This window comes from Aphelocoma coerulescens, chromosome 5, assembly GCF_041296385.1.
Source record: "Aphelocoma coerulescens isolate FSJ_1873_10779 chromosome 5, UR_Acoe_1.0, whole genome shotgun sequence".
NCBI lineage: Eukaryota > Metazoa > Chordata > Aves > Passeriformes > Corvidae > Aphelocoma > Aphelocoma coerulescens.
Genome location: NC_091019.1, coordinates 30,592,477 through 30,620,009, shown reverse-complemented (window position 1 = coordinate 30,620,009; position 27,533 = coordinate 30,592,477). Strand labels below are relative to the sequence as shown.

Here is a 27,533-nt window from a genome sequence, read left to right as displayed (position 1 = left end):
AATTTCACACTTGCCATAAACTCCAAAAGCTGCTGTATATTCAGGAGAATGATGGAAGAGTGCTCAATATTTCATCTGCATCTGTTCTTTCAGAATAAAACCAAAAAAAGCCTAGGCCAAAAATCCAGTTGATTTTATTTTTGGTTCCATTAAGCTAATTCTACTTGCCTATTGGAATAATATTCCCAAAGTGGTCATGCTGATATCATATCTGATTCTGCTACATGTCACCTCTTGCAATAAAGAAATGCATGGTACTATTGGGAAAGAGGACCAGGGCTGGGGGAAGTACATTTGTCTGTGTGTGTAGATACATAGATTTGTATATGTACCAGGTTTTCTGCCTCAAAAGGCAAATAAATTTCTCAGTGTTACGGGGAATGCAGTTACAATGAAAAACACTTCTAATGTCCAAATGCGTAATTAAGATCCCATGGGGGTAGTAAAATGAGAGGCAATTGCTCAGTTCTGGTACTTCTGCTGAGGCATTAGATAAGCAGTACTCTGGTATTGCAGTCGGTCGTGCCCTACTCCCCCATTTCTACATAGCAGAGATCCAACCTGCACAGCCAAATCTGTAACTGAGTCGTTGGGTTGCATAATATTAACATAATCAGCACAATCTCATGTGAAATATTCAGTAAATTACAAAGAGATGAAAGGATAATACCAAGAGCAGGACAAAGAGTTAATGACTAATTACAAAGTGACAGTAAACACCTCTGACTTTCACAGTTAGATACAGTTCCAGTTTCACCTGACCTGAGGGAAAAACTTTCCCGTTGTCAGCACAAGCAGTACAATTATGTATTCTCCCTCTCTTCACTACGCAGAGAAAGCTTAATTCAGTCATCAATAAATTAATCCTTGTTGCCAAAGGAAAATGTCAGGATGCTATAAAAGTAGTTACAAACTATGTGCGCTGTCCTGTCTATGAGAGTATGGTTGTCTCTTTTTCCAAGGGCTTCTTCCCATGTGCTGTTTATCTCGGCGACTGAACGACATAATTAGGAATTGCTCTTGCTTGCCCTTGGGATGAATGGTGCTAGTTCCTTGGAAGTCTTCAGAGTGTCCTTGGCAAAGGTGGCCGATGGCTGCGGTGTTATGCGTACAGCGTGAGCTGCAGCCACTGAAAGAAGAGTTAAAGGATGGAAGAGTTGTTGGCATCCTCGCACGAACTGTATGAAGACCCCACCCTCTAACTGGAAGGCAGCTGCTTGCTATCACTTAGGATGAAGTAGAGAGGCTGTGGGGAATTTTTTCTTGAGTCTCTTGTTCCTATTTCTCCTTCCCTTGCAAAAAGTGATGGGTGTTTTTAATGGTCTCCCTAACAGAGGACATGCTTGTAAGTTGAAACTTTCTAATTCTTCTTAATAAGATTTTTAAAAGGTAAAGAACTATGCTAATCCGCATTATCATTTAACACTATATATCACTGTGTTTGATTAAATTGCCTCATAAAAGAAATCTCAAAAGTTTTTTGATGGACTTTAAAGATGATACGAAGAGGCCACAGCAGTGCCCTTCAGCACCAGCTAGAGTGCTACAGAGCAGCTGTTGCTGGCAGATCGTGGATGTTTTCTGTGTAAAATTGGTAGCAAATATTTATAGGAGGTTGTGCAGCCTCTTACCAATTAGATGACAATTTCAGATGAACTCTGTTCATAGAATACTCCCTTGAAAATATGTACAATGATTAATACAATTAAAATTTAGTATTGTGACATTGTGTTAGACATACTGTCATAAAGCAGTTTACCTCCAGGACGTTGAGCTTAATGATGCCATCTCCATCTTTGTCAAAGGCATGGAATGCCCCTAAAGTAAGGAAACAAAAATACATGGAGTAGATTAGATTGCTGTGTGAGTAAAGATGATTCCCAGACAGGAAATCAAATGGTGCTCCTGTTGTGAAATGCAAACTTGCATAGGTCTTGTGGGGTCAGCAGGTGTTTCTGCTGCATTTTTCCTTAGCTAACTCAAGGAGAAACACGTGGGCTTTTTTGTGTTTGTATGAGACAGCTTGTCATATCTTAGATTCTCTAAGCACATATCTTTAATAATTAATACCCTACATAGGCAGTAGTGCTGTGAACAAACTTTGCCGTGAGTATGATGGGGCTCTGAGCAATCTGGTCCAATGCAGAGTGTCCCTGCCCATGGCAGGGGGCTTGGAACCAGATTGTCCTTAAGGTCCTTTTCAACCCAAGCCGTTCTGTGGATCCATGGCTGCGTTTGGAGGGAGGAGGGGAGGTAGTGCCGTGAAACCGGGGCAGGCACTCACGGAACATGGCGTCCAGGCGCACGAAGCAGCAGATGAAGCTGTCAAAGTCAATGTTCATGTTCTTGTCAGCGTAGCGCATGGTGATGATGTCGTAGAGCTGGTTGTTCAGCCGAAACCCTGCAGAGAAACAAAAACGGGGCACAGCTGGGCCACGGGTGGGGAGAGCGCTGCTCCAGGAGGGGTTTGGCTACAGGCGCTCCCCAGGCCCAGCTGAGGCTCAGGCTGTAAAGTCCTGCTGCAACTGCTAAACAAAATGAAGTAAAGCTATAAGGAGCTTCACTGTGTCCAGCTGCTTTCCTGAAACAGGAGCAATGTTTTGAAATTATGATTTGAGAGGGCCCTTAGCATGTAAGTTACCTCAGGCTGTAAGTGTGAAGAGGAGAGCTGCAGCCCCAGAGGGCCTGATGGCTCAGCTGGGCCTGGTAAGAGGAAATCAGCTAAAACTGGGGGACAGAAGTGCAGGAGGAAGTTGCTATAAAAACATAATTAAACAGTGGTCAGAAGATAGACAAGGAAGCAACTCCTTGGCATGGTGGGACCAAACTGTGGCACTGAATGTTGCAGCCTGTGACTGTACCTTGAAAGAGTCTGTCACAGCTCTGGTACAGCTGTTTGTTGGCTAAACACAAGGTCATGCACAGCTTATGTGCTGTAAGAGAGAAATGTTTTTAGTTCTAAAGTCAGGGCAGGAGGTATTTAAATATTTTCTTTTTTTACATTGACAACTTCCCTGGTGAGAACAGAAACCTGGAAAATAAGAATTACCCATATTTTTACCACAGCAGGAGTCCAAATCCAGGGTGTAGTTTTGTCTTTAGCAAAGGATCATAGAATCACTGAAGTTTTGTAAAGTACAAGGTAGCCATTTTTTTCTGTTCCTTGATGTGCCAAAATACTACTGAAGACAAAGTGTCACTGAAATTGTCCCATCTAGGTTAATAGTGATACTACAGATTTTCTGATCAAAGAGGTCATCTCATTCCCTCAGAGACCTGGTAAAGACATTTGTGGGGGGAGGCCTGCTCCCTTGGGGAAGAAGCATACTGGTATGTCTAAGACAAGCAAGAAAATCCAAAGTCTCTCTTTATAGGATGAATTTCATTAACTGCAAGTTTTGCAAAAATACCTTCTTCTCATTGTGCAGGTTGAAGAGACTGAACCCACAGTGGCTCAGTACTGAAGAAACATTAATATGACTCAAGAAATGTTGACCCAATAGCCTGTGATGCAAACTTGGACATAGACCTGCTCCATCTGGGTTTTGTTTGTTACTTACACAAATGTATAGAATCCATAGTTTAAATGAGAGCAAACATCTTCAGCACTCCCTGGTCTCTTGAACAGCAGGACCCCAAGCAGGAGATCCTTAAGACAGCAGAGCATCACTCATTGCATTAAAGAGGAGCTGAAGAGACCTATTTGGCTGGCAAGACATACAAAGCTTACCATTTGGATATTTGAGAAGCTCTGTCAAGGGAAAAAAAATTTTTATAATTTCTCTAGCGTGTCTTTAAAAGGCAGCACTGTGTTCTGGATCTCACCCTGTGATGCACCAAAACAAACCAAGGTTTCTTCAGCTGTTGGACATTGCACTGGGGGAGGTACCTGCATCTTTGACTGCATTGCGCATCTCGTAGCTGTTAATGGTTCCTGAATGATCCGTGTCGTAACGCTTGAAAATTTTCTGGAAAAAGAAAAAAATACATATACAGTAGTAATAAAAACTTGTACTTCTCTTGAATGCACCCACTGAGTGGATATGGGATGTGTGCCTCAGGCACTTGGAGGCTTTGCCACGTGCCTTACATTGCCACTGCTGGGCAGTCTGGGTTGTTAGCACAGGTTTCCTCTCAGTCACAAAGTAAAATAATTTAGATCCAATTTCTGGGAAGCAAAAAAGCTCTCCTTTAGAGACTCTTCTTGTTTGACTTCAGTTTATGCTGTTAATCCTCCCTCTTTATTACCCTAATTAAGCTATTATTTAGGCCTGATTCTAGTTCCCATCATTCTCCTCCTTCAATTTGTATGCCTCTGTGCTACTCTCATGGGGGAAGGCTGTACATAAGAGATTCAGGCTATTTGCTTAGGCTGTGAAGAAGGATGAGGAGAGACATTACTTTTCATTTTAGAAGCAAATTTAGCCTTTCTTTTTGCTGCAGTGTATGTGGAGAGTTCTGGTTTTCCTGTAGAGCATTTGCACTGCAGAAGCTGTGAAAAAGAGAGGTGAAGACACCAGCAATACCTGCCAGCTTTTAATCTTGTCCCAGAGATGTCGGAATTCATCAAAGTTTATCTTCCCTGAGCCATCTGTCTGTGATGCAAACATTCAGGTAAAAAAACCCACAAGATTTTTAAGATAAAATTAATTAAATCTGAAACTATTGGTGAAGGGATGAATGTGAAACTGGGCTGGGGACCTCCTCAGCATCAAGAGTTGGCTGAGCTGGTGCAGTAGAATATTTGTAAACATTTTGGTTATTGTGCATAGCATAGTGCTTCAGGAGTGTGAAGTACTACTAGCACTTTGTGTAGAAGCAAACTTCTGCTACAGACAGAGCCTTGCCTCTGGAGCTATTCTAAAAGTGCATGAGTAGGATGTTTTAGTGGGCTCCTCTGAAATACCTCCAAATGTGAAGCTCACCCAATGTTTTTAAAGAAAACTGAGCTTTACAGTGAAGCTCTTTCTGCCTTTCTTAAAATTGAGAAGTAAGCAAAATGTTGACTAAAGCTATTTTCAAAAATGTGTTTAGGCTCCAACCATTCCAGCTCTGGGTTGTAGTTACACTTTTGTTCTGGTTATGTTTGAATGCACTTACATTCTCTCAAAATTGTGTTATGTCAAACTGGAAAACTGAGGGTCGTTGTTGCAGAGGTAACCCCATGTAGCATCTTGTAGTGTGTTGTATTGCACTTGTTCCAGACAAGTTCTGCGTGCACTGCAAGCTGAGCATACAGTAAACTATGTAGTACATTATAAACTTAAAGAGAGAAATACAGTAAGTTTGTTGGCAAGAACTATAGTTATGTGGAGTTTGTTTTAAAAATAATAATCAAAAAATCATGCTTTAGTACATCAGCTGGACAGTCTCTGATACCTAAAGAAGAGTGCCATACTGACTGATTTACTCTGTAGCTTGCTTTTCTCTGCCAAATATGCTAATGTTGAGATGACTGGAATTAAGATGTGCCAAACCAGGAATGCTTTCTGACTATAGACTACAATTTGCTGTTTTGTTTCCCTGGCTTACTAAGTTATGTGGGTGTGTGTGATGGTGAGAAATAGTGGACTGGAGTGGTTTCAAGCACTCCCTTTTCACCAGAAAAGGATACATCCATTAAAGCAATCATGCTGCGGCAGGATTCCAATTCAAACCCTTCTGACCTTAGGTCCTTATCTGAAATAAATGATCCCAGGTGAATACAAATCATGCAAATCAGCAAGTGATTTTCCTCTCAGGTGAAACTCTAATATAAGTAAAAGCCAAACCTTCCTTCATCCAGTAAGAAATGAGTGGTATAGAAATCTGAAAAGACTCTCAGTAATGTTACTGCCTATGAATTAGATATTCTTTTTCTTGACTTGTTATATACAGTAAAAAACTCTGGATAACTCTAAACTAACATCCAGGTTACTAAGCAAGTCCAGGGTCTGTAGGATAAAGTTCGCTAAAGGGGGAGAAAGATTTGCCTCTTCACTAGAAATTTTTTTAAAGGGCATTTGCAGACTGTGAGAAATGCACTATTGTCCTGCGTGGCACTTCCAATGAACATCTGCTCATTTCTAGATTATCAGTACTAACAACCATAGACATCATCTCTGTGAAAAGTTCAGCTTGCTGAAGTCTCAGATGCAATGTCCATGGAAATGTAACTAGGAAATTTCTGAGTTTGAAAACATCAACAATTTTTAGAGTGTAACTCGGGGTGGGGGGTTATGCTCTATCACAGATTTCTTTGTCCAGGGTTAGTAAAAACATGCTCAAACTCACGTTTTTTTACGACATTATTGAGAACGTTCCTAAGTTCCTCAGCATTGATCTCCATGTCCTGATGGAAATGTGGTGAGAATATAATTGGTTACAAGGTTCTTTATGAAACATAATTTTATGGATTGATATGCTAAAAGTATAAAGTCTTTGGTCACTTTCAACTAGGCATGTACATGTTTCAAACCAGAGGGCATTCTACTTGGTGTAAACATCAGTTTACATGAAACTGGACATTAGTGCAGCTCTTTCTTGAGGCTGCAGGACAAAGTAGATCTGAAGTTACCATATAATGCTCATTAAACTACAACTAAAAGAATGACTGGTAATTTCAAGCCAGTTTATAAATCAAATAGCAAAATCAGAAAATTCCTGTATCCTATTTGCAGCAACTCGATTTATGTAGTTCTTTGATCTGTTTTTATCTTTAACTTCCCTTGTTAAGGGCATTGCATTTCTAACTTGTTTATACTTGCTGTGCAAAACAGCATCTTGTAGGGGGGATTGAAGAAAAAGGCTGCATTTAAATAAGATTCCCTCAGGTAAGAATAGCTTATATGTATATAGGAGGATAGCTGTGTACTTAATGGGGTTTTTATTTGATTTTGCTTATCTTGAAATCGCAAGGAGAATTCGATGGGAGGAAATTCAAAGGGAAGTTTAATATTCAGTGTTTTGAATCCATGGAGTAGTTGATTTAGGAGCTGTTGTGGCCAGGCTGCTTTGATGGCAGAGACAGGGATCGATTGCATACTCACATCCCCTGCAATCTGTCGGAAAATATTCCTGAACTGTTTTTGCTCTTCACTCTCCTCATGAGCTTTTGTTGAAGAACGCTGAAAAGAGATAAGCAAAGAAGAGATACATCCTTAGCCCAGTGGGGAAGAGAAAGGGCCTGGATGGCTCACTTGCCCTTGTGTGAGGGATCATCTTAGTGAATCCAGAGGCCTTTGGAGGAATGGGTTGTCCTCCTGTTCCTTTCCCCATGTTTTTGTTAATTCTGTTCCTTAAAACTGCCAAGTATTTAACTTCATCCCATTGTTCTCTTTTCTATTTGAAGGAGCCTAAATAATTACTTCCACTGGCAGTTATCTTCTAATTTTTTGTTCCAAAGCATTGCAAAAGAGAAGTTTGGAGCAGAAGAGGCAAATCAAAGAATCAAAGAATGGTTTTGGTTAGAACAGTACTAAGAACAAGATACCTTAAAGAGTATCTTGTTCAAGCCCCCTGCCATGGGCAGGGACACAATATCTGCCTCACAGCTGCCCTGTAGGCTATAAATGAGAAACATGTGAGAACGCTTTATGATGTGGGGGCCCCCTTGGTGAAGACAAATAGCATATGAGACAGAGGAAAATGAGGATCGTGAAGCTTTCTCAGACACGTGGAAAGTGCAATCCTAAACTGAAGCTGATACTGAAAAAGGAAATGAAAATTATAGGTAACAAAGTTAATTTCTTGGCTTAGTTCTTGTTTTCCTTTGTCTAAACGCAGAGGAAAATTTAGATTGGTTCCCACTTTGTCACCTGCGTGCTCTGGCAGTCATGCAGCAGAAGAGCACCCTCCCTGTAAGCAGATGCTCCAGCCATGCCTCCACATGCCACAAGCCTGGACATGGGATGTGGCTGTTAGGTACGTTGCGTCTCACCCACCTGCAGGCAGAAACTTTTGAATTTGCTACTGTGTTTCCCTCCTCTCTGGTAGAGAGGGAAAAGAGGAGGGGTGATGGAAATCCTGGGTTTACCTGTCCTTTATCCTCTGGCCAACAGGGACTAGGATAAAGGTGTATAGTTTGTAACAGGAGAGGCTGTGGTCAGTGCCAGGAGCTTCTGCAGCCCCTCGAGCGCAGTTTGTGCATGTGCCCTCTGTAAAGCGGTACCGCCTCAGGGGACTGAGCAGGAGTGAATTGAATGTGGGGAAAGGATCTCTCACAGCTGGGATCCTTGTATGAGAGAGCAACCAGGAGATGTTTTCAAGCAACTAAATCCTCCTGCAGAGTTGTTAAATAACTGAAGGGACAGTCTCTCTGTGCTCATGCTCATTAGATTCACATAAACCAAATGCAAATAATGCTAAGATTGATGAGAAGCTGTTTAGTGTTTCAGGACACCTCTTTGCCCCATTCCTGTTATCTCCCCAGCCACTCTTTTGTGCTATCCAGACCAAGCCCTATTTCCTCCTCTGCCACTTGCTGCAGAAACCTTTTTCTCATCTGCTTGGGTTTTTTCACCATCTTTGCCAGCATTTTCATCTGCTGTCAGCTCCTTATTGCTGTTCGCTCTGTCAGAAACGAAGATGATAGGCTAGAAGAAGAGAGCAAAATAAATGGAAATTGCATAAGAAATAGTGGAAAGGAAAATATTTGGTTACAAGCGTTCTGTGGAAAGTGCATGCAGCAGCAACTCCTGCTCTTCAAAGCATGACAAGAGAAGCCATTTCTTGGAATGAAAGAAAAGAAAGGATAAAAAAAAAAAGGTCGAAAAATTCCTGCAGTTACTGCTCTTCTCATGCTAAAAAAAGCTGCAAAAATCTTTTTGCAAAATAAGGCAGTTGCTGGGTTCTAGCTTTCCTTGTCAGACAGTAATTGAATGTGTTTGGTTTGTTGTTGTTTTTGTTTGGGGTTTCTTTGTGTGGTTTTGTTTTGGTTTCAGTGTTTTAGGTTTTTTTTTGTGTGTGTGTGTGTTTTTTTTCCCCTGTTTTTAAGCAAAATAAGCCTCCCAGATTCTCATCACTTAAACTGATGATCTTGCCCCTCTCTATGAAGGACAGCAACACTGAAAACAAACCATATGTGAATCTTACACAGAAAAGGAGTACTTGTAGGACCTTGTCAGTTACGTGAAGCATGTTCTTTCTCTGTATTGATTCTTGAAGCACTCAGCTGTAAGCAGCCATGTGCAATTGTTCTGGTTTGGTGCATTTAAAACAAGGGGAAAAAACTGCTACATGATGTGAATGTATTACTCTAGAGTATTAATTACAATCAGCCTGTCTTGGGATTAAAATATCTGATTACATTTTCAAGGTCCAAAATGTGTTGTGTCGAATCAAAAATAGAATCCTGGACTTTGGTGAGCAGAAACTTCAGGAAAGGGGAGTGGCTGCTGCACTAGGCAATGGAAAGCAAGTGTGAGGGCACATGTCTGGAGAAGGGATGCTTTTCACTAGCAAGGAGTATCAGGTTGCCTGTGAAGGGGCAGGAAGGAAGGGCAGTTAGAACAACCCAGAGGACTGAGCTGATAAAGCTGAATAGTTTGTTACCCTTTCACCACCCCTTTGAGTGAGAGGGGTATATGATGCTAATGTTATTTCATTAGAATCTAATGTAGGAAGACAAAATCTTTGCTGCATGCGAATGGCCTCATATCCAATGCCCTTCATTAACTAGGTCAGTTTCCAGACACAGAGAAAATTATGATACCAAGGAACTCTGCCCCTGCTCATGCATTGCACATGCTCTTTGCCTTGCTGGCACTTAGCACGTTGCACAGGTACCTACCTTGCCCTTTTTCTTCTGTGTGAAGAGACAAAATTAAAAAGTGCTTGATCAGATTATGCAGAGCTGATGGCAAATTTTAATTTTTTTATTTTTCCGTTTCTCATGTTTGTTTTTCCAGCTCCTATACTCAAATCACTAAAAATGAGGGAACATGCACCTACCAAGAAATAGCATACTGAAGGACACACATTGCAGAAACCACAGCAAAACTGTGTCTCATCTCATCTGGGACTTTGTCTGCTTGAATAAAATCTCTTTAGCTCTGATTATTCCCTTTCTTTTTCCCAACCTGCCAGTGCAGTGGAGATTGAACTTCTATGCCCATAGATCAATGATATCTGAAGTGACCATTTAATTCCTCCATATCTGGACAGTTATTTTTTACTATGACAGCAAACAAAAGGGGAACATTTCTGAGCAAGGTGTGATGGAGCTCAATTCTGTGCAACAGCATTTCCTCTGATTTTTTTTCAAGACTAATTGTACTGTTAGCTCTAGTATTTTCCCACAAAGATGTGTGAAACTCCAGGGTGAAGAGTTAGAACTTGTCATGGATGCTATTTTGAATCAGAGTGCTATTAGGATCCCTTTTCAGAAAGCAGATACTTCAAAATAAGGTATTTTTTTCTTTATTAGATGAGATGCCAATTTCACAAAGAAAATATTTCAGGGCAGAGAGCTAGGCCTCTCTTGGTAAATGGATAATCTCCATTGATGGAGGCAAAGATAATGCTTAGCATCCAGCTTCTTTATGCCAGGACCAGATTTCAAATCTGCAAAAACATTTTGGTCTGAATCAAGTTCAGAAAGTAGCGTATATAAAGCAAGTGTCAACAGGAGTATCTTGAGAATTTGTGATAAAGGTGCTGTCATATAGCTGCAAATGGTTTCCTGCTGTAGGTTTCCCTAGGTATCATGCTCCTCTTCCCCCTTCCCCTATACACAAAAGAGGACCAGGACAGTACTTACCAATGGACGCTCTGCCTCAATCATGTTTTCAACCTCCCTAAGTAGAAAGCAGAAAATAAATAAATAAATAAATCAGGAAAGTGACTGTTCCCAAAGTTGCTTGTTTCTTTAGGTGGTTTTTAAGCAGCCACTTGAACTTTCCAAGCAGCCAGTGGTGTGGGCTGGCTTCCAGCATTACAGCTGCAGGCTCTAGGTGTAGCTTTTTCCCAGTTTGAGCTGAAATCCCAAGTACTGTTTCCAGGACGGCTGCTGCCTGGCTTACTCCTATGAAGAGCCTTGATAACAGTGAACTGGAAGTAAAACAGAAGTTCTTTGGCCTTAGTAAATGGCTAATGGTTTGTTTGCAAAGGATATCCTGCAAGCAGTAAGCTTCTCCAAAGACAATTCAAAGCAGGTTCTTGTTAGTCTGTAAAGTAATCTTGTGGAAATGAGTTTTCATTTGGAGTTTCTAATGAGGTTAAGAAAATAAAAAGCGGGGTGTAGCAAACCGGTAACATGACTTCAGCAGACTAGTAAGGTCACTCCACATATATGGGCAGATAAATGGCTCTACAACTTACTCTGAAAGACTTCTTTTCTCTGAGAAGACCCTGAGGATGAATTCTCCCTCCTGGTGGGGGTCATATGTCGATGGGATGATGACGTACTCGCTGGGAGGTAAGCGGAAGCGCTCAGAGATTTCTCGCATGTTTATGTAGGTCTTACTTCTAGCTTTGGAGGCATTGTAGAGGAAAAAATCCTTCTGCAAGTGGTGCTTTGTACCATGCATCTGCAGAACAAATGAGTCTGTTTGTCTTCAAGGAAGTCTTGCCCATTGCCCATGTGGGTTGCCATGCAGGCAGCGCACAGCTGGGACAGAAAACACAGGAAGCAGCAGCTCAGCAAGCAGGGAGCTGAGGAGGGGTGGTAGCTGGTGACAGATACAGAGTCTGTCACCCTTAAGTTTCTACTGACTGAGTCTAGTTGGCTTCTGAGGGCTGCTCCAAGGCTGACCTGCAGATTGTGTGGCTGACTTCTGCCATGTAGGCACTTTTATCTGACTCTTTTGCTAAATGCTGGGTTGTGTGTAACCAAAGCTCAGCTACTTTCCTTGGAGGGTGGTATGGCAAGGAATGGTGTAAGCAAATGGTGTAACTCCTACATGAAGAGTGGTAAAGAGAAGGTGCTTCCAGTGAAAATGTATCCTTGTCTGGACAAAACATGAATTCTGTATCTGCTACACAAATGTGACAATCGAACATTGTATTAGTTCAAATATGAAAATTAAGCCAAGAATTGTGGGCTAAGAACACTTGCAGTCTGTTTCTTGCAGAAATAACCATCTGTAAGATCGCTGGCAAAGACAACATTCAGACTGTCATCCTCATGTTTTCCAGGTAACAGCCTTTGGGTGAGCTTGTTAGCAAAACTTGTGATGCCAATGATTCAGCTACTGTCAGGCTCAGAAAAAATGTAATCTGTGTACTTTCGACAAGTTTTCTTCAACGTCTGAAAATATCATTAATTTTCTAAACAAATTCTAAGACTAAAGAGAAAACTCTGTGACTGCAGAATGTAGTCCATTTGCATTATTTTTAGGAGGAAATAGAAGTGGCTTAGGGTGGTTCTGCATGGATTGCAGAGGCAAAGCCCTCACAGGCACTGCTTCCTGGATCTCTGGCCAACTGTGCAAGTGATGGCCAGGTCACCACAGAAGAGAAAGGAAGCACTGAGGAAAAGGTGCAAGTGAAAATGGGGTGCGAGTGAGAAGGAACTAAAAATTACTCACTAAATGTTACTAATAAACACTCAAAGCAAAAAGGTTAGCAGTTCTACTGCTGTTACATCCCTGAAAACAAACTTGACTGGACAGTCTCCTGCTGACTTACTGACAGGCACTACAGTAACACTAGCTGTGGGTATACACCAAGATGTCAATCTGGCTCCGTTCTGCGCATACCTCTTTGGGCACCTTAGGGAGAAACAGAGAGAAGAAATGGTCAGAGCTGCATAAGCATAGAAGCACTTTCCCTCCTCCTTTCTAGATTTCTTGGCATCTACATGAAATCAGCTAAAATCTGAACCAAATATGTTTGTGCAAGGGACTGAGTGAATTGACTTTTTCATCAAGTCAATAGCAGGGACAGAGTTAATTGCTATGTAGGAGTCTTGGATGTCTGTTTCCTTCTTCACACTCTTCTGCCAATTAAATGCTTAGTTTCAGAAAGGATGAAAGGGAGATTGAAGCATATAGGGAAAGAATATGTTAAAATCTGGCATTAGGTCACTATAAAAGCCTAAAAAGTGTCTTAATAAATGAGTAAACTCTGATGTTTCTGTGGTAGGAGCAGTTAAAAAGACCTGAATTTCCTTCCTCTCTTCCAGATTTCCCTGACTTCCTTGCAAAGCAAAAATTGCAATTGATGTAATCAGCCTGAATGATTCAGTGACTCTCTTGGTAAATGCATACTATCAGGATTTGCGACCACAGTGCAAAGAGAAAAATCTAGAGCTGTTACCTCATAGATGGCAAAGCCAATGGTGTATAGGTTGGCTCCCAGCTTGCGCTCTTTCCTCCTGTTTTTCTGCATCAGTGCGACAAGGAAGCTGCAGATAACCTCTTCATCCTCAGGATCATCATCTTCCTCCAGGAGCTTCAAGCGATACTGGGGATTGGTCCAAAATGTATCTGTGAAATCCCACCAGCAACCCAAAGAAAACATGTAAAGCTTCAGTCTAATGATGCTCATGATCAAAGAGAACTTTGAAGTTCCCTGCCTATGGCTCCTGAGGGAAAGGCTAAAACTGGGCTAAGACATACATGGGTTTTTTCACATGTTATGGCTGTTAGTTCTAACAACTGCATAGCAAATGAGGATATATGAAGAACTGTCATCTGATAAACTTCCAAAGTCCCTAACCCTATCACTAATCCACCAAAGTGGATTTCCCAAGTGAAATCTGTTAGGGTGAAATTTATCCCTTTTACTTGGGGCACTGTGAAATACTTGAGCAATGATTTATCTTTGCCAGGGCTGCCTTTTGGACGTACGATGTTCTGTTACAACATAGTGACAGAAGATTTCCAGCTACCTATCGCATGCCTTGTCCACTGAGGAAGCAATGCTTTTCCTATGGCTGAGCACTAATCAGGCTGTGGTATGACTTAACCTTTGGGATCTATCCTAGTCCCCATCAAAGAGGCCGTATCTCTCAGGACCCTTTGCTCACCTGGATAATTGCGGCAACCTCCAGCTGAGCAGCCTCTCACCCAGCGCCCTTCGTTGACTGACACAGTCCAGGTCTGGAATTTATCCACTTCCAGAGTATCAGGTGTGAGGTTACACATCTCAAGCTTTGTGAAGTACCTCATGAAATCTTGAAAAGACATCCTGGAGGAATTGATAGGAAATTGAACCCAAATGGATTTACATGGTTGACACTTGTCTGAAAGAATCGGGGGAGGTCGAGAATGGTGACCAACAGTTCTGTCAGTACAGGGACAAGTTTGGAGTGGGAGTGCCATGTTTTCTAAATACTTTTGGTCTGCTGGTAGGTCAATTACCACAGGTACAGCTCCAAACTCAGGGAAACTGAGCTGAGAGGATGGTATGCAGGAAGGGTGATGGAGAGCTTGTGGAAGTGTAGCATAATTAGAAAGACTGTGCTGATGGCACTGAATAATCCCTGGTGGGAGAATGAGAGGATCACAGAGCAGGGCTTATTGGGATTATGAAGGGGGACAGAGATCACTGCAATGGTTTTAGCAGATTTGTAGTAGTGCAATGTCATCCATTTGTGCTATGATTGCCTATTTCCTCGAGAAGCACAGGTTTTTGACTGATGTTCTCACCAGAACTCCCCATCCTCCACGACCTTGTGCTGCAGGCGGATTTTCTCTGCTTCATTAACAGAGTTCCACTCCTCTGACCTTCAAAGGAGTAAATGAGTTATCTTAGGATTTACAACACAGTTTTCATTAAAGTTTCTACATTTTAGCCTCAGAGTGAAAAATCAAGAATCATCTTGCTACCTCCACATAATTTTTCCTTTGTAAGCCTTGCAACTATTTGTTTTCAATGCTACCCTCTTCTCCACATGCCCAAATAAAAAAAGCAATTGTTTTACTTCTCTTTGCCTTGCCTTTAGGATTCCTCTTACCAGCTCTCAAACATCTGCTGAACTATGTTAATTTTACTTAGCTTGAAGAAAAAGGTGCTTGCAGACTATCGTTGCTGCAGTAGCTATTGAAATTCCTGTTAGGAAAACCCTGACATCTTGCTTCATTTGGTTCTTTCATAACTTAAAAAGATTTTTCTACTGTCATGTCTTGTTTTGAAAAGGGACATTGCTGAACTTTATAGACAGTAAAATCAGATTTAATCTGTCATTAGACTGGGCTCTGTCTTCATTTACATTTATTAAAGTCCCTCTTAACATCTTACTAGGTACTCTCTTCTTTTTTACAGCTTCAGCTAAACACTCAATCAACTTCAAAATGACAACAAAGAAAATTCAGATACCTCATCACTGAATATTAGGGTTATGCACAAGCTGCATAAAGGCAAATAAAGCTACAGCTTCTTTTTCAAATCACATGAAGCTGTGTTTTACTCACTTGTCACTCCAGGCTCCATTCCATTCCACCTGGCCCCAGGGGTTTCTCAGCCTTACCAGACGTATTTTCTCCCCTTTAAATACTGTCTAATTGAAAAAAGAATGCAACAAGAATAGACTGAGAGTAGGTTCAAAAGGAAATTTTCTGCCTGTCACCAGCTTCTTCAGTGATGGTGCTTTTCTGGGCCATACCCCAGACTGATCTTCTTGGGGTGACTGAGGGAAGGCTGTAACACAAGGAGGTGGCTGCCTGTGGCCACCTTTGCCCAAGTGGGCATTTCCCCAGAAAGCCAAAACTTGGATAGGTTTCTTTGTCCACAAGGTTTTTACTTATTTGACTATAACTTTGTTTCCTTAGCTCATAATTGGCCTCGCTTTCCACACCTGCCAGCCCGGCGCTGAGCCGCGGCCGGAGGGCAGCGGAGCGGTGCACGTACCTCTTCCACGGCCGTCACGGAGTAGGCGTGGCCTTTGACGAGCCCGCAGGACATCCGTGTCTCGTACTGCATCGGCATTATGGTCTGTTGGACAGAGGGGAAAACCCGTGCGACTCGCGCCAAGCTCAGCTGCCTGCTCGAGCGCAGGTGCTGCCAGCCAGGCCTTTCCGAGGGAGGGTGACACCGTTCAGGTGACAGGACTTTTTGCCTTGTTCTCCTCTTCGTGTTTGTCAAGGTAGTCAAGCTAAGCCCATAGAATTCAGGGTGTTGGTTAGAAAGGAGTGAAGCATGAACTAAAAATGGGAAAAGTTAATAATATCAACTGCAAAGGACATTTTCTGGTGTATTTTCCCCTTTTTTGTAGGCTATTGCTTTTTGCACTTGGAGCATGGAAGGATATAGCATGCTTAATCAAAGTAATTAGCTTTTTGTATTAGAAGGACTATTCAGCCTTTTCTAGGACAGTATGTATGTATAGCCCAGTAAGGTTATTACACATGAACTGGTTAAACATCAGAGCAAATGAACACCTAGAATACTTTCATCTTTCCACATGGCTACTGTCTTACCACAATGACATCTAAACTACCTATTTAATACACTGTTCCTATAACTGACACTGTTTTATTGCATCTAACATTCAGGAAGGGCATAACAATGTGTTGCTCAGCTGTAAATACATTTGTGGCCTGCGTCATCAGCTTTTAGTGTGTCTGATGGATTTTTACTTGCAAATTTTGAAATGCTGTTTATCTGTGAGATCTGGAATTGGGAGCAAGATGGCAGATGCACACAGCCTGCTGTATCTGCAGGAGAGATCTCCAGTATTGGTGGGAGGGGCACACCCTGCCATGTGCACGTGGACCATGAGCAAAACTTCCTCTCCTCCTTTGTGTCTGTTGCTGAGAGATGCCTGCAAGGCCCTGTTAGTAACTCTGCCATCCCTTCTTGATACCTCTGATGGCATGATAAAGGCAGGGCTGGATCCTAAGGGAGAATTATTAAGGTCACACTGATATGTTCTCACCTTGCACAGGGATGATCTCACCCAAATATTTCCTGGCTGTTGCAATTTTTTCCCATTATTTCACTTCAGCACTTATTTGGTTTCTTTTCTCTTGATTCTGTTTTCTTACTATAACCTTGCACCTATTTCCTTAATTTCTTCTCATGTTGTTGCCATCATTACTTGTCAGTAATCCTTTCTCTTCTTTCTGTTGAACATTAACTTCTGGTGTGCTGGATGACTTCTCAAAGTGCAGGTTTTGGAAGTGTTCCATCTGCCTCTTTCCATCAAGAGCCCTGATTTTTTTCTTGGTGATGATTCAGGAATACACAATAACCAGCAGCACAATGGCTGCTGGGACAGCAACTACAGAAAGAGTTTTGCAATCTTCTTTTAGTAGATAGTCACTGGGGAGGAAATTCTCCCCCCAGACATGGGTGGTTTGGACAGCCATGCTTGCAAAACCAGATAGTCATACTGGGCTTTCCCAAAGAATTACACCATTTCAGTCTTTTAGGAAGAACTAAATACGGATGTCAGAAGAGGAAAAATCAGCTATTTCAGCTGCAAATGCAGAAGTAAGTTTGCACAACCAAAAGCTTTAAGTGATGTAATTGTGGAGGATTTTTCTTTGGTTTTTTTGTTGTTGCCCCACCCTCCCCACCCTCCTATAAAGCAAGAGATGTAATTTCATTGTCATGGGAATGCAGCTCCCTAAAGGGCAAGGTATGACAGCTGCCTGACACGGAGAAGGCAAAATGTTCCTCTACAGATTTGAAAGTTTTTAAGTCATCCAATATGGGACTTTTTCTTAGAGAGTTTTAACATCCCTCTCTTTATTTTGCTAGATACTTAGGTGGATATGCTGGAGTTTGTATTTCCTCACATACAGGAACTCAACATGTTTTTCCTTTTCCTTGTTAGACATTTTAAATGAGGACTTTAATGGCAGTCATCAAAAAGGAGCATCCCTTGAGCAGCCTCTCCTCCATTTATGGGTAGAGCACTCTGTCTTAAAATAAGTTTACCAAGAGCTTTTTTGCCTGGAGTGAGAACTGTGCAGAGCTTGCTTTTTCTTTCTTTGACATTCCATGCACACTCAAGGATCTTGTTCTATTCCAGTATTTTAATTTTTTTGCTCTCTCTACAAGCAAGAGACTTGAAAAAATCCACTAATAAATTTCTTGTTCTGCAAATTATAAGCCTGTGTCACAAGCCAACAGCCCTTTAAAGCCTCAGTATCAGTGAAGCCCTCTAGTATCAGTCACTGTGCTTGAAAGCACTGAAGTCTTTTAACACACATGTCAAACAGCATCCATAAGAACATTTCTTTGGTGCTGTTCTGTGAAGCCAAATAAGGATTTAAAAGCATAGGTGATATGTTTCTTTAACTGTTTGTAGATAAAAGCACTCTGAAGTCAACTGCTTAGGAGACATACCCAGGCTGGTCTCTCATCCATCCCCTGGTAGTCTACAGTGGGCTGAGCCATCTGTGCGTTTTCTTGATTCTTCACCATGCGAGCAATCAGTTCCCCAATGTCGCTCCGAGGAGCTGATCCGTAGGAAAAGCCTAGGTCATCCTGGCACAGAGAATGGGAGAAAAGTATCATGCAGGAAGATGAGTGGTAAAGCCTAGATTACATTTCTTTTCCCTCATTATGTCCATACTTATCTACAGTGGTCAATAGCACTGTTTGTTCTCCCACCTTTACTGCAATATTGTACTATAAAGTATTTATTTTTTAACTTTTAAATTTGCCACAGTAAGTGAAGACAATCTGAGGCCATGTTGACAATAAAATGTTAATTTGCACACTTAACATCTTTGACACGAAGATTTGTATCTTAACAGAGTTTCAGCATCCCCATAAAAACCTCATTTCACTGGGTGAGGATCTTGAGGGGGAAGGAGTGCTGTTTTTGCTGATTGCACCCATTCTTTCCACCTCCATGTTCTGCTTCTGTTCATTTCCCTTGAGGCACTCACTATTTGCTAATGGATGGTCTCTAGTGGGGATTACTCCATCTCCTAGAAATGGATGTTTTCTATGTGGCCTAAACCAAGCAGTCCCAAAGATGGTATATATTTGGTTACCAATGGAGAGGTCCCTCTCCTCTGTCATTTCTTATCTGCAAAGTTCATACAGACTCACATCAATGGAACTGGCCATGAGGGATCCTCTGTCAATGGCATGTTTCATGATTTTATAGATATCTTTAGGGGCATCCTTTATCTCGTAGAACTCTGTGACTCCTCCGGTGAAGTCCTCCATGGCTTCAGTGGTGTTGCCTCCCTTCAAAGCTTCATATGACCCATGGAGTCTTGAAAAGAGAAAAGAAAAAGATTCTTTTACACAAGTAAAGATACCGACCTATATATTTATATCCACCTTGTGTGTTTATAACTACAGCTATGTAAACACACATACTAAAAAAGCCCACAAACCATCTGTCTGGTAACTCACAAGTTAAAAGTTCTAAAACATGCCACCTGCACACGTAGAAAAAAAAGAAAGATATGCTGAAAATCAAATGATTTCTGAATGAGTAGAACAACTTCCTAGAAAGTATGCTTTAAGCCATCCCCAACTCCAAGGCATGGGAGAATGGGTGTATTCAGGTATATTCTCTGTGTGCTCGTAAATGCTGTATGCAGTGGTTTCAGCACCGCCCCAGGCGCAGCCCCGCAGTTTGCCTTACTTTGCATAGGCCTTTTCCAGGAGGGCGCTCCAGAACTCGTTGCGCTGGGAGGACTTGGTAAAGACCAGCTGGTTGTTGTAGGTGGGTAAGCAGTCATCGATGACGACATCCACCCAGTCTCCATAGCGCCAGAACTGCACAAAGGCAAACAGAAATCCCCAAACTGAATGACTTGGTGTAGGGAGGGGAAGCCTGGCTGAAAAGTCAGGCTGAGAGAGGAGAAATGTGGAAATTGGCTGCTTTATAATGTGGCCAAAACTGATGGCTACTGTGAGGGAGGCAGCTGGACTGAATTCCCCTGGGCAAAGAAGTCCCTTAAGAGAACCAAAGGAAATGTGCAAAGCAGTCAGTCTTTTCTGAATAAGAAGTTCTTCGATAACTTCTTTTGACAGACCTGCTATTTGTGGGCCTAAGAATAGCTGGTCTTGCCAAGTACCCACATGTCTGTGCTGGCTGTAGTGCTCCATCTGAGCCGTGAGGCAGGACCAGGCACCTGTTGTTACTGCTTACACCCAGGACACAGCAATCTGCAAATGCTTCCTTGGTGGGTTAATGCTCCCTAATTGCTTTTATTGGCTGGCCCTTCTGTGACTGCCCCGATGGAAGAGTTTGGGGTGAGGCAATTCAGTCCTTTTCCTCCCTGGTGTCACTCATGCTCCCAAAGGGTGGTGAAAGACGAAAGAGCCATGCCAAGAGCTGAGCCTTGGGTAAATACATACGCTTACCACTAGACGGAGTGACTCACCTGGAAGTGAAAAATGCCAGCATAGTTTTGTATAAAGGACTGGTCATGAGGTATGACTCTACAGAGTAGTTTTTTATTCAGGGTCAGGCAAGCAATGGCAGCCAGAAACCAGCAATTACCTGTAAACGAGCAGAAGCAGCAGACAAAATGAAGGGAGAGAGCAACTAGAATCAAAGGGAAAACCAGAGATACTGCAAAGTAACGTGTAAATTCTCAGTAGAGCAAGATTCTCCATGTGTTCAGCAGTACTTTAGCACTTTATTTATTCTCTAGAAATGCTCCTGGGCATTGTTCATGGCTGAATACACACATGCTGAACAGATGATACTCCCTGTACTTTAGAAAAAGCCTAAAATCTGATGAACACTGTTGCCTGCATTAAGAATTCCCTGTGTCATGTAAATCTTTCACTAAAAGTTCTTGCCTAGATTGCTACTAAGCAGATGTCAACAATTTGCTACAGAGCGAAGGAATCAGTAGATGTGTAGTGATACACTGAGACAGAGGATTTCAGTTATCACCTTGGAAGCAAAAGAAACTTAAGTGAGAGATAAATTTTGATGCAGACTTTAAAAAGTGCAGAGTTAAAGTAAGAATTTCATACCTAATTCTCCTTGGCAGATATCTGTTCTGTTGGCTCCACCAATAATAAACCGTGGATTCTCACAGATTTCCTGCAAAACACAAACGGATGAGTAGGAAAAGCATACATTATGATGCTTGTTTAGTATAGAAGTAAAGGCAGTTTTGGAACATTTTCCCATAGGATAGCTTGTGGTATCAAAACCTCTTGCACAGTTTTCATCTGCAGAGTCTCACTATGAAAATGTTTTGGAATCTGGATGTTCCAGACTTCAGTCAGGGTTTTCCCCATGTATCTCCAGGGTCTAATAGCGAGCCTGGGAGGCTCCCTCTGTGCTGTAATGTGAAAACACATTGAAATGAGAAGAATTGGGAAAAATTTTTTCTGCACAGTAATGAAAAAAACAAAATGTTGGAGGAGACATGACAGCAAGTAGGTGAAAAAACCATCGGGGGACCAGATTAAATTCTTTTAAAATGACCTTATTTCCAATTTGCAGTAGTTGATGTGTTGGGGCATTAAAAGGGTTGAAGAATGAATTTAGTTGGGAATGAACCCCAGCATTACTCCTTCTTAAATTTAAAGGATCAGATGTTTAATTACCAGAAATAATCAGCTGCTAGTTAAGTGATTTTATTCTTTTCCTCATGTTGCAGTATTTAATTGACAATGATGCATTCAAAAATGTGTACAGATATCATCTCTCTCTGAGGACAGGAAGGTCTTCTTTCGTCCTGCACACTGCACAATGTATTGGGTTTGTCAGTATTTATACTAGAACAGATGAGTGCAAGATGCTGTACAGGCATAAATAATTAAGACATTTCTGCAGGGAGGGAAGGCAAAAAGCAGCAAGTGAGGTGGGACAATTGCAGGCTTACATAGCCCTTTTCTGTGTGGGACAAAGAACTGTAGTGTAGAGGAAAACCAAGGAAAGAAATGGGTATAACCTGTCCTACAGAGTAAAAAATGTCTCTGCTTTATCCCATCTCTCATACTCAAATACTTGGTATGGAGAAGAATAAGAAGACACAACTTTTGGACCCATCTCTTATGAGCGTAAGGAAAGAAAGATATTGCAACCTGAGGAGCACTGTCCTGAGCAGCTGCAAATTGGGAAGAAGACAAAGTATAGTCCAAGAGCCCAATCTGCTGAAAGATGTTGGGACTAGAGTGGGAAGGAGAAAGAACAAACAATTGACAGTTGCTTGTGTGGCAGCACACATGGGCACCTGACCTCTGCAGTCAAAAGCTTTTTATCCATATCATCAGGGTAGCCCTGGACTTTCCCAGACTCATGTTTCAGGTCTAGTAGTTTCACTTGGCTCAAACCCACTTTTTTTCTCCTTCACAGTTATCAGAAGAGTTGCTTTGATGTAAGTATTTGGATTAGTCATATAGCCAGACAGAGAGACCAACTTCCACCACTGTCCCCATCACCAACCCCTGCAGGCACTTTATTTTCCTCGAGGGAAGGAATATAGGGATTGTCCTATTATTTTGGGTCTTGGTCAGCTGTTGGGGTCCAGTTCTGTCAAAGCAGGTGTCTGAGATGCATTCATGCTTTTCTCCACTCACTTACTTTGTTGAAAATATTCTTCCTCACATTGCTGTGGTGCTCTGCTGAAAATTAGTCTGAGATGCCAGGTTTTTGGTTTGTGTTTTTCAAATTCTATTATTGTATTTTGGCTTGATATTGCTCTTATTGTAACTAGCTTTGAAATCCAGCATGCTCTATTTTAGTTGAAAGCAGTTGGGTGCCACCTAGATGTTTCCAAATATTAAATGTACAGCGATGTGTTACTCAGAGCCATTTATTGCATCTTGGGGTCATTTGCTTTGTAGGATGGTTGGTGAAGGAATGCAAAGGAGAGAATCATGCAATTATCATATGGCCTGGTTTAGCTATGACAGAAATGCATTTCTTGCATTTCTTTATGGGGGCCAGGTGTTTATAGTACACTGTGGATATGATTTTAATTAGTATTTGTCCAGTTCAGCTGTGCTAGTTGTGCTGAGTACAGCTGAAGTTGCAGAGAAAGGTATCAAGGTCTTTCAAGGCTGAAGTACACAGCAGAGCGAGATGACCTGGTGTCCAAGATGAAGGTGGGAGGTCTGTCCTTCCAGTCTTCCTGGCTGAGCAAGGGATTGCTCTTTATCTCTTAGGTTATCACAGATAATCCCAACAGCTGCACTTCATTGAGGCAATGATTCATCTTTTAAAAGAGCCTCCTCTGATCTGAGTGCCTCAGACTGCCTTGGTACTATCCAAAGGAACCTTTGTGTTGCACTGGGTTGATCCAGTTCAGACTGTAATTTCATTACCAAGAGTCAGTTACAGCAAGGAAAACAAAGAATCCCAGGAAAACATATTAGTGGTGCATGCTGCTTTCTGGGAAGAGATTATTTATGAGTCAGTTGGAAGGGAGCCCTGGAAAATGCAAAGGCAGCATGCAACTAAAAATGGCATTTGACCTTTGTTATATTTTCATTAGCTTTTCTTCTGTATCAGGAAGAAATCTGCCAGTCACCTTATACTGTTGCAGCAAAAGGCATTCATTCATTTAAAAACTGCCCTTAAACTGTGGCCTTCTAAATAAATTCCCTGAACTGATCCTATCAGACAGAGGAAGGATCTTCTTTGGCCTGCCTAAGACAATTTGTAGTCTCATGGTCTTTTGCTCTCTTGTGGTCTAGACCATGCTTTTAAATGGCTGTGCTGCACACTTCAAGGCAGAGCTCAATGTTGTCAGACACCAAGCTGGTTTTAGAGCTTCTGAGCTGGATTATCCTCATCTGAAAGTCCTGCCTTGGTGGCACCAATTGCCATCTTTGCTTTGTGTATGACCTGCACAGGCCCACATTTTGTGATTACTAAATTCAAACAGCTTCACGTGCGTGCAGCAGATGATCTGGCTGATTAATTTTCGTTCTAAGGAAAATCGAGTAGTTTGTTGACTTGATTTTATTTGTATTAGTTATGAAAAGAAAGCTCCTCCTTGTGATTTTCTGGCTATGGAGAGGATCACAACAGGGAAGTCAGTGAATCTGGTAGTTAATGCTGTGACTTGGCTGTGAGCAAGGAGAATGACAATGGTGCCTTTGAAAGCACGGTGTCACAGCAGAGCCTTCCTATCAGTACCCTGGCGTCATTAGTCCCAACAGGACTGTAGCAGGACCTCTCAATACTCCGTGTTATAACACAGACTTTTCCTCAGCCCTCAAAGATCAGTGGCCTCATCCCTGCTCTCAGCTGTGAGAAATTCTCACAGGCAGCATAGTTGTGAGAAGCACAACCAGTCAATGAGCTGGATATAACCAGCAGGTGTGAACAGCTCTTTGGGCTTCTCTTACCTGCTGTAGTTGAATGAATAATTTAACATTTTGTAATAACTGAGGAGGATTTTATTTTGCCTCTGTGTACCTAAACCATGCTCATGCATATTCTGAACAGAAACACTGGAGGGATCGATCCTGCAGTCTTTACTCAGGGAAACTTTCAGGGCTCTCACTTGGCTTTTGTCTGAATTGAGTATTAGGAGGTCTTCTCTGTGCATTCATGTCGTGGCATGGCAGTCACCGGCCGGGTAGAATTACAAAGGCCTTTTTTGCTGCTCCCATGCCAGGGCTGCCAGCTGCCCTGCATGGCACCTGTCCTTCTGTGGGTAAGGGACAAGGCCAGTCCTTGTGCATTTGCTGCCCTCGCAGCAGCAGAGGACAATCATTTTGGGAGGGGATAGAGGAGGACCTGACCTCTGGTTGAGGGGCTTTGATACAAATTGATGCGGTGACATGACTAAGGTGACTCAGTAAGCCAGAGACAGTCAGGAACAGGTTGCCTATTTCCCAAGCCTCTGTTTTAAGTGTGATCATAGAGCACTTTGATCACTTGTTTATTTGCTGTGTCTGGAAGTATGTAGCACCCAAAATGCCACAGGGAAAGGATCTAGACTGGTCAGCATTAGGATGTTCTCTCAGGACTTCTGAACTGTCTGATATTTTGTTTTCTTTTAGAATACATTATCAAGTTTTATTCAACTATTGATCTGAATTTCAAAGTAATTAAAATTACCACTTTATAAGAGTATATTTTATAAGTTAGTTTATTTCTTTGGGGAAAAAAACAGCCATTGCAATCTAACAAGAACAGAAGTTGTCCGTATCTTTACAGACTATTACAAAACATAGCATGGGCAATTGAGTATATGTAGTGCTTCAATGATTGCTTTAACCTCTTAGCAAAATACTCTTTAACCCAGTGTTACTACCTCGTAATCATTTGACTTCATGAAGTTCTTGGCTTGCAGAAAAAAAACCAGATAGCTTTGGTTTTGAAGTTTACATTGTATTTTAAGTCTTACATGGTCCCCAGCTTGTGGCTGCTACATGAATAATAAGTACAGAGCTTCCAAATTTACATATTCATGAGTGACTTGAAGAATTGTCTTTGGGATTAAGACCCTGGTCTGAACCTTTCCAATAATAAAGGCTTGATCTGTGCCTGCACAGTTATATAAGACAAGTCCGAGGTTACACTGTGCTTTTCTTTTGTTTTGATGCTTTCTAATATGACACTTGCAGTTTGTCTGCTGCAGGGTGCTGGCACTCATGCCGCTATATTGCTTCCCTCTGCAGAAACAGGGGAAATCCCATCCCTTTACATGACTGACTTGGGGCTGCATTTAATGACAGGGCACAAATGCACAGGGTACAGCAGATGGGGAACTCATTTTGGTCCCTCCACATTGCTCATGTTGTGACAGCAGCACGTGACCTTTCTCTCCGTCTGTAAGAGCCACCCACAAGAGCTCCTGGTCTTCTGCTATTCAGTTACCCTCCTGTAGTCAGTTTTATCTATCACCACTGGCTTTGCCACTGAAGCACAGATTTGGGTGCAGGGGAAGTATGGCAAGAATAAAAGAGGTGGCCAAAAACTGCCAGAGAGAAGGAGCTGTGGAGGCTCCTCAGAACAACACCCCCAGTGTCAGAGAGGAGATGGCAGGGGCCAAGGCAGTGTCCCAAGGGCTTTTCTGCTGCAGGGGAGCAGCTGACCAGCAGATATTACAGGGAAAGAGTATAACTCCTCCTGCAGTAGTAGGGGGAATCAACTGGGAATTGAGGTATTAGTCCTCTGCCAGTGAGAGAGAAAGGGGAAAAAAAAGATGAAAAAAGAGGAAGGCTGGCTGGGGAATACCCACAAAATAGAAAAATGAATGGGATTAGTGGCCAAGGTCTTCACAGTGATTAGAATACTCACATTCACGGTAAGAGGGATAATCAATGCAGGCAACAACTGACTAAAAGCATGTTTCAGACCATAACCTGTCCTTTTATTTTCACACATGAGAAAAATGGCAGAATGCTAAAATAAAGGTTTAAGTGAAACAAGGTAGTGTTAAAAAAATTAAGCCTCAGCAAACCCAGTAACTTGTTGCAGAATAAGGAGAGTTTTCTTTGGTACTTTCAGACAAGAAAATCCCAGGCAAACCATGCAAGAAGAAAATTAAATTCTCCATGTATTTTTCTATATATTTCATTCCATCTCTTTTGTTGTTGTTGTTGTTGTTTCATTCTGCTTTATTGTATTTTAGTCATTATATACACATTGTCTAAGCTCTCACAGCCCTAGCTAGTTATCTCCCAGGAGAGCTCTAAGGAAATATATTTCTAGTTTATTCCACCGCCTCCCCAACACACAATTTCTGCCAAAATGTAAGCTCAGGGTGGATACTTCAATTTACAGAACAAGGCACTCAGCAAACATGTTACTTACACGTGGTCTTTTCCATTCGAACTTGACGGGGCTTTTCTGGCTGTAGAAAAGGGAGGACTCATTTGGTGGGAAATCAGGATCTTCATAGAGAATATTTTTCTCCAGGCACTTCTTGTGAAGCTCTTGATAGGTCTTCTCCTTTACACTGATAATGGGCTGATTGCGACTTAAAATGGCAGAATAGATCCCCCCTGCTCCCCCTCCTGCCCCCTCCGTAGTGCCAATAGTGGTGTTGGGGACTGACCCAGCAGCTGTTTGCTGAGCCGCCGCTGCATTTATGGCGGACGGCATGGGAATCAGGCTTACAGCAAACGCTGAAAGACAGCAGGATCTTGCAAACTGGAAGGAAATTTCAGAAAAGAGGAAGTTGCTGTGCAAACCGTCTTTTCTATCTGTTGAAAGTCTTCTAGTCAGATTTGCAAGCCAGAAAATTCCATGTGGTTTTGCATCCTCTCAAAGGACAGTATTTTGTCATCAGAAATTGTCATTTGTTCCTTGTTGTGGGACAAGATGATCAGTTGGCTCACTCCTGTGTCTAGGCTGTATCTTCAGCATGTGTGTGTGCTGTCCTGTGCGTGTAAGTGTCCAGAAGGGACAAGCTTTAACTGGGAAATCTAAAAATAACTACAGGCAAAGAGAGAGGGAAAATGAGAGGGAGGGCATTAGTGAGATGGTGTCAGTCTTCTGTGCAGCTTGTGCTGAGGCCAGGCATGTTCCTGGGATGGACTCTGTGTGTGGACTGACTCCTGGTGCAAGCAGTTCATATTTTCCTTAAGTAGAGAGGACAGTGAAACTGGAAGCTAAACTCCTGCTGGCTTGGGAACCTTATGTACAAAATTCTGCCAGGCAGTGGTCCTGACATTACTGAAGGAATTGTTGTACCTGACTTGTTTCTACCCTTTGTGGCAGAAAAGATGTAGGCAATTTTTTACTACTAGAGAGGATTATCAGAAGA

At 42.0% G+C, this 27,533-nt stretch overlaps 1 protein-coding gene across 3 annotated transcripts; it reads right to left on the bottom strand.

Moving 5' to 3' along the window:
- Window positions 1–89: 89 nt before the first annotated feature.
- CAPN3 (calpain 3) lies at window positions 90–27,045 on the bottom strand. Of its 3 annotated transcripts, XM_069017439.1 has the most exons (24): window positions 26,579–27,045; window positions 20,827–20,896; window positions 20,223–20,341; window positions 19,478–19,611; window positions 18,931–19,099; window positions 18,217–18,357; window positions 15,772–15,855; window positions 15,336–15,421; window positions 14,571–14,648; window positions 13,949–14,109; window positions 13,237–13,406; window positions 12,678–12,689; window positions 11,299–11,507; window positions 10,730–10,775; window positions 9,770–9,784; window positions 8,472–8,573; window positions 7,029–7,106; window positions 6,274–6,331; window positions 5,615–5,679; window positions 4,527–4,595; window positions 3,890–3,968; window positions 2,285–2,401; window positions 1,760–1,818; window positions 90–1,129 (listed from the first exon to the last, which is right to left on the bottom strand). In XM_069017439.1, the coding sequence occupies exons 1-24, from the start codon at window positions 26,867–26,869 to the stop codon at window positions 1,103–1,105; spliced, it is 2,439 nt and encodes an 812-aa protein (XP_068873540.1). In that variant the 5' UTR covers window positions 26,870–27,045; the 3' UTR covers window positions 90–1,102. The 3 variants fall into 3 exon arrangements, with proteins under 3 accessions (XP_068873540.1, XP_068873538.1, XP_068873539.1); XM_069017437.1 differs by lacking the exons at window positions 8,472–8,573; window positions 9,770–9,784; window positions 12,678–12,689; ... (9 more) ...; window positions 20,827–20,896; window positions 26,579–27,045 and having other exon boundaries at window positions 97–1,129; window positions 10,739–10,775; window positions 11,299–11,564; XM_069017438.1 differs by lacking the exons at window positions 8,472–8,573; window positions 9,770–9,784; window positions 10,730–10,775; ... (11 more) ...; window positions 20,827–20,896; window positions 26,579–27,045 and adding an exon at window positions 7,472–7,519 and having other exon boundaries at window positions 97–1,129.
- Window positions 27,046–27,533: the final 488 nt, after the last annotated feature.